The sequence below is a fragment of the Emys orbicularis genome, chromosome 12 (genome assembly GCF_028017835.1).
Source record: "Emys orbicularis isolate rEmyOrb1 chromosome 12, rEmyOrb1.hap1, whole genome shotgun sequence".
In the NCBI taxonomy this organism is placed as follows: Eukaryota; Metazoa; Chordata; order Testudines; family Emydidae; genus Emys; species Emys orbicularis.
Window position 1 is genome coordinate 56,066,149 of NC_088694.1, and position 7,012 is coordinate 56,073,160.

The following is a 7,012-nucleotide window of genomic DNA, read 5'->3' on the forward strand; positions in this document are numbered from 1 at the left end:
TTTCAATGCAGCTGAACATATGCACGTACATCTAGGAACAAAGATCCGAGGCTGCGCTGGGGACTCTCTCCTGGGGAGCCATGACTCTGAAAATGATTTGGGGGTCGTGGTGGAGAATCAGCTGAGTGTGATCTCACAGTTTGGCACTGGTGTGACCATGGATGGTACACTGTGTCCAGTGCTGGTGTTCACAATTCCAGAAGGGTGCTGATAAATTGGAGAGGATTCAGAGATGAGCCATGGGAATAACTGAAGGATTAACCGTAGCAGCGATGTAAGTACGGTGATTTCAAAGGGTTTCCACCAGCAAAGAACATGGAGAGAGATTTCTAAAAGCTAAAACGTGAATTGGGTTTCCAACTCTCACTCTTTCCATGGGATTTGGGTACCTACAAACCCTTTGTGCCTTTTAAAATCTCCCCATTTCTTCCAATAATTTCATTCCCACAAGGCTAAGGGGGAAAACATTCCATTTCAGCTAGCGATTTTTGCTGGGCTGCCTTTAGCCACCTTTCATTTTCCTGAATGCTGCCTTGACTTCCTTATTCCTCAGCGTATAGACCACCGGGTTCATCATTGGGGTGACCACATCACAAAAGATCTGCATGGGGGTAGCCAGCACATTGCTTAGGGAGGGCTGGGTGTAGAGGAGTGCGCAGGGCCCGAAGAAGAAGCACACCACTGTCAGGTGCGATGCGCAAGTGGAGATGGCTTTCCGACCTCGCGCAGCGCTGCGCATTCTCACCACGGAGGCAACGATCCTGAAGTAGGAGGCAAGGATAAGGAGGAAGCAGGTCATGGGCACCACCCCAATATTGGTGAAGCTCACGGTCTTGATGACGTACGTATCCGCACAGGCCAGCTTGATCACTGGGAAGATGTCGCAGAAGAAATAGTCCACCACATTGGACCCACAATAGGGCAGCGTGAAGGTCAGGCTGGTGAGGATGGTGGCGTGGAAGGAGCTGGCGATCCAGGTGCCGGCAGCCAGGAGGGCGCACACCCTCTGGTTCATGATGAGCAGGTAGCGCAGCGGGTGGCAGATGGCCACGTACCGGTCGTAGGCCATGACAGTGAAGAGCAGGCACTCGGTGCTGCCCAGAAAGTGGTAGAAGAAGACCTGGGACATGCACCCGCCCAGCGAGATGGTTCTACTCTTCGCCCAGAGGTTGGTCAGAAATTTAGGGGTGCTGATGGAAGAGAATCCGAGGTCTAGAATGGAGAGATTGCAGAGGAAGAAGTACATGGGGGTGTGCAGGCGGGGGTCAGCGAGGATGGCTGAGAAGATGAGCAGGTTGCCCAGCAGGGTGCAGAGGTAGAAGACTAAGAAGGTGACGAAGAGGATGGTCTCAAGACCTTTGGTGTTGGGAATCCCTAAGAGGATGAATTCCGACACCACGGTGCGATTCTCCATTTCCATGTGAGATGGCGTCATTCCTGGAGACACAGAGATTATGGAACCAGATTAGCAATCTCAATAAATCATTGTTTATTTATCCCTTTGCACCCCACAAGCCTTAATTTCAAAAGGTAAATCTTTCTAACCAGCCTAAGTTTGGTGAAAGTGAGTGGAGAGTCAGGACTCTTATATTTGGTTGCTTTTGTACAATTCTACTTGATTCTATTCAACTATCCTGTATTCTATTCAGTTCTTATAGCTCATCCATCATCACGGCATCAGAGAGCCAAAGAAAAATTAATAAAAGCAAAGCAAATTACCATGAATTGTAACATGATCTTACCTGACTCCTAGGTGCCTTCACAATGAGTGTACAAGGCAGAAAGAAAACCTCCAAAATGCTTCAGCATGATAATGCAAATTTCTGCTCTGTATGTGTATATATAGAGAGAGAAACTGCATATTGAATGGGAGAGAGAGGGAAAATTTCAGAGAGTTTAAGGCTCAAGGGTCCATTAGATAATCTAGTCTGACCTCCTGTACATCACAGGCTGCTAACTTCCAAGATATATACCCCACACTGAGCCCAATGATTTCACTTAAACCAAAGCACTTCAGTTCTCAAAAGACTAAACTTCTGTGACCTCAGGCAGTGAACAGGAGAGACCAAGGAGTCCGCAATGCCTGAGGCAGGGAATTGACAGAGTGAGAGACTCAGATTATCCCAGCAGGTGACCAACCCCTCCGCCTGCAGAAGAAGGTAAAAAAATCCCAAAGCTTTCTGCAAATCTAACCTGGGGAGAAATTCCTTATGCACACGAAATCTGAGCAAGAACCAACCAGTCAGGCATCTAAAACTGAGTGTTTTCTGTACCAGGTCAGAGCTCCAGTCTACTGCAGCTGACAGACAGACAGAGAGAGAAATGGAGCGAGCAATGGAGAAAGAAAGAAAGAGTCACAGAGACAGAGCGAAGGGGAGGAAATGGACAAGAAGGACACTCCAGTAGCTTACGCTCTGTGCCTCTGTCGAGAGTCACACAGTCACCGGGCGGTGGAAGTCTTTGGCTCTTTCTCCCCAGTTTCTTCCACCTGTATATATGGAATCAGATCCTCTAAACCCAAACGGTCTGAGATCTGAGCACAGCTCATGCTGTTGGCACTTGGAGATGGTCTCTCTTAATGACAGAGGTTACAGGCAAGACCTGCGTGGTGACAGCCACCACGGTGACACCAGAAGTGTTCGTGATCTCAAGCTACAGGAGCATTTATGCTGTTCTGGGGGCTGGCCTTTGGGAGCTTAGCCCTTGGGCAGCTCCCCTCTCCCAGTCTGAGACCTGAGCAGAGGGAGCAATTAACCAGCCCTTTGCATCAGCTATTTTCCAGTTAGTAGCTTGGGATAATGGGCCACCTGCATTAGAGGAAAGTGTGAGAAACCCTGCAGGGGGCAGCCATGGGATGAACTGCCAAGAGTGGAAGTGTCCCCTTACCCCCATCAGCTGGAGATTGCTCTAGACCCTGAAGCAGGGGGGTTTTTACACCTTCGACTGCTAAAGGAAGTGTGTAAGTGAAGCACTATTTTTAATCAAGGCACTACATGCCCTCTAGAGAGTTTGGTTGGTAACACAGTGCCAAAGGAGTAGAACAGGGTAGGGCTGGGAGTTTCAAAGGAATTTAAGGGAGTTGGTACTCCTATCCTATTGAGTTGGGTACCTCTCTCCCTTCAGCTCCTCTGAAAATTCCAGCCTAAAGACCTTATAAAATTCTTCCAACGCCAAAGGGTCCTGGGCATCTGTGACAGGTTCGGTCACAGAGACCCCCTTGAGACTGTGACCTGATGTGCTGAGACTACCTCTGAGCCTATTTTCCCTGCCAGCTTGGGACTCCAGAACCCTGCCTTGTTGAGCCAGACACGCTATCCTGCTTCAACACAGAACCAGGGTCTGAACCACACCCCCAAAGCTGCAGACTTTAACCAAAAACTGCTCAGCAGGTCACCTATCTCCAGCACCCAGACACCCAGTTCCCAATGGGATCCAAACCCCAAATAAATCTGTTTTACTCTGTATAAATCTTATACAGGGTAAACTCATAAATTGTCCGCTCTCTATAACACTGATAGAGAGATATGCACAGCTGTTTGCTCCCCCAGGTATTAATCACTTACTCTGGGGTAATTAATAAAAAAAGTGATTTTATTAAGTATAAAAAGTAGGATTTAAGTGGTTTTGAGTAATAACAGACAGAACAAAGTAAGTTACCAAACAAAATAAAACAAAACATGCAAGTCTAAGCCTAATACATTAAGAAACTGAAGACAGGTAAATCTCACCCTCAGAGATGTTCCAATAAGTTTCTTTCACAGACTAGACTCCTTCTTAGTCTGGGCCCAATCCTTTCCCCTGGTACAGTCCTTGTTAGTTCCAGCTCAGGTGGTAACTAGGGGATTTCTCATGACCGGAACCTCCTTTGTTCTGTTCCACCCCCTTATATAGCTTTGGCCCAAGACGGGAATCCTTTGTCTCTCTGGGTCCCCACCCCTCCTTCTAAATGGAAAAGCACCAGGTTTAAGATGGATTCCAGTACCAAGTGACATGGTCACATGTCACTGTAAGACTTCATTACCCACTTGCTGGCACACACGTGTACAGGAAGGCTTAGGAATAAGCAGAGCCATTTACAACCAATTGTCCTGGTTAATGGGAACCATCAGGATTCCAAACCACAATTAATGGCCTACACTTTGCATAATTACAATAGGATGCCAGAGTTATATTTCATATTCCTAGTTTCAAATACAAGAATGATACATTCATACAAATAGGATGACCACACTCAGTAGATTATAAGATTTGTAATACCTTACAAGAGACCTTTTTCATAAAGAATAGTGCAGTTACACCATATCCACACTTACAAACATATTTTTATAAAGCATATGGAGTGCAACGTCACAGCATCCATCCAGCAGTTAACACATTTTGCAGTGACCTGTTTTCAGGTGCATGCATGAAAGTACATGTATGTATTTATGTGAACATACGTGGGTGAGATCCTTAGCTGGTGTAAACTGGTGTAGCCCCATTGGAGTCAAAGGAGCAGATCCCCAATGGATGTAAATTGGTCATAGCCTCCCTGTGTCAATGGGGCAGATCCCCAGCTGATGTGGATCAGCACAGCTTGTCCAGGGAAGGCAGCTATGCTGTGAACAGGGGTGGCAGGAAGCCAGGCTGCAGGTTTCTGTGCAGCTGGCACCTGGATTCCCCTCGCTGTGTCTCTCACTGCGCAGTAGTAGATGCCGGCGTCGCTCAGGCTGGCTCCGTCTCGGGTGAGGTTGGTGGAGCGGGAGGCCTTGTCCACAGCCATGGTGAATTCTCCAGCGGTGGAGGAGCCGTCATGCCCAGTCCCTAGAAAGCTCGGTGCCCCCCGGCCCTGCTGGGGCTGTTTGTACCAAGACATCATGTCATGGGAGGTGGCGTTTTGGCTGCATGGGATCAAGATCCTTTCTCCTTCCACTCGTGTGATCTGGGGGAGCTGGAAAACCTGGGCCAGGGCCCATCTCGGAGCCACTATGGGAAGAGAGCCAAGAAGTGAGAGAGGAAGAACCGGTCACCGCCTGGGAAATTCAACCTTCAAATCCAGGCTGGAAACACAGGGAAATAGCTGGAAAATCCCACTCACCAAGGATGGACAGCAGAATTGAGACTGTCCTCATGGTGGGACGAAAACTTCATTCACCTTCTCCCACAACCTTCAGGATCAAACCTCTCTGTCTCCACACCCGCCCCCCTTGCTTGCTTTCCTTGCCTCCATCCGCACATCTCTATCAATGGGATATCTATCTGTGTCACTGTCTCCCTCGGACACCTGCCAGCCAGCCCCTTTGACACAACGATCAACCTTCATGTTTCACACCCATGCAAACCACATGCCCACACAATGCAGACAGTACACACACCCACACAACAAAGATGGTACATGCTCACACAACACAGACACGCTCACACAACACAGACACGCACACACAACGCAGACGGTACACACGCCCACACAACACAGACACACTCACAGAACACAGATGGTACATGCTCACACAACACAGACAGGCCCACACAACACAGACGGTACATGCTCACACAACTCAGAGGGTACACACACACACAAAGACTCCACACACACATATACCCTGAGGGGCTGTCTACACTAGGATAAAAGGTGTATTTCTAATACATGGTAGCTGCCCATCTCTAATATCTGTCTGTCTCTATCATCTCACTCACTGGCTGGCTCTATCATCTGTCTGTGTCTCGCTCTCTCCCCATGTCTCTTTGTTCTCTCTGACTACTCAGTGCAGGCACAGATCCAGAGCCCGCCCACCCCATTTTGTGCAGAGACCCAGGCTGCCTTCCCTCTGGGTGGGTCTCCGCACACCGAGATATCCGGCGCTGTCCTGTAGAGTCACCTCCCAGATCCCCGGGGGGTCGTGTCATTCCCCACGTGTAACTCAGCAGAGAGTCGCCCGAGTTCCTTTCTGAGCTGGGATTTGTCCGGATGAACTAGCATCTGCGGGGGCTGGTGTGGGAGCTCCCGGTACCAGAAGAGATATGGAAAGCGATTGCTGGTGGAAGAGTTACACTGCGCCCGCTGGGACTGTCAGGGCAGAAGGGGACTGGAACACGGGCTCCTTCTGACCATGGCTGGAAAGACAAGGATTCATTGTTACACTGCTTTCCCGTGTCTCTGGCTAGCCATCCCCAGGGACACCCTCCCCTCCCTACCTATCCCTCTAGGCCCAGTTAATATCCATCCATCCCATACACACCCTCACCTATCTATCCATCTGTCCTTCTACAGAATCTAGCCTGCCTATCCATTTACTATCTATTCATTCTTCCTCCTTCAGTATCTCATCTAGCTGTCTGTCCGTCTGTCAGTCTATTCGCTCTGCCTTGTACAGGGTCTTATCCATCCTTCTATCTAACCCTGTACAATTTCTCTCTCTCTCTCTCTTGCAAACCACGCAGACTTTTATTCCTCTTTTTGTTCCCGTCTCGCCATCCGCGTCCCTGTCTCTCTGCCCTTCTGTTTCTGCCGTTCCGTCACTGGCTCAGGACACTGGGCAGTTTCCCCTCTGACTCCAGCGGGGATGCTTGGTAGCCTAGATTCCCACGTGGTGAAAGCCGCCCCTCACCGAGCTTTGCATGCCCCACCAAGACTGCCAGCCAAAGCAAGACCATGTTGCCCTTTCCCCGCCTCGTGGAGCTGAGGCCTGGTCTACACTACGACTTTAATTCGGATTTAGCTGCTTTAAATCGAATTAACGCTGGACCAGTCCACACAACGAAGCCATTTAATTCGAATTAAAGAGCCCTTTAATTCGATTTCTGTACTCCTCCTCGACGAGAGGAGTAGCGTCAAAATCGGTATTGTTAATCCGAATTAAGGTTAGTGTGGCCGCAATTCGATGTTATTGGCCTCCAGGAGCTATCCCACAGTGCACCATTGTGACCGCTCTGGACAGCAATCTGAACTCGGATGCGCTGGCCAGGTGGACAGGAAAAGCCCCGGGAACATTTGAATTTCATTTCCTGTTTGCACAGCGTGGAGAGCACAGGT

The 7,012-nt window shown here is 49.2% G+C and overlaps 1 protein-coding gene across 1 annotated transcript; it reads right to left on the reverse strand.

Annotated features, from left to right (window-relative positions):
• Positions 1 to 502: 502 nt before the first annotated feature.
• Positions 503 to 1,420, reverse strand: LOC135886905 (olfactory receptor 10D3-like). The gene has a single exon (XM_065414682.1). It carries the CDS (start codon positions 1,418 to 1,420, stop codon positions 503 to 505), a length of 918 nt encoding a protein of 305 aa, XP_065270754.1.
• Positions 1,421 to 7,012: the final 5,592 nt, after the last annotated feature.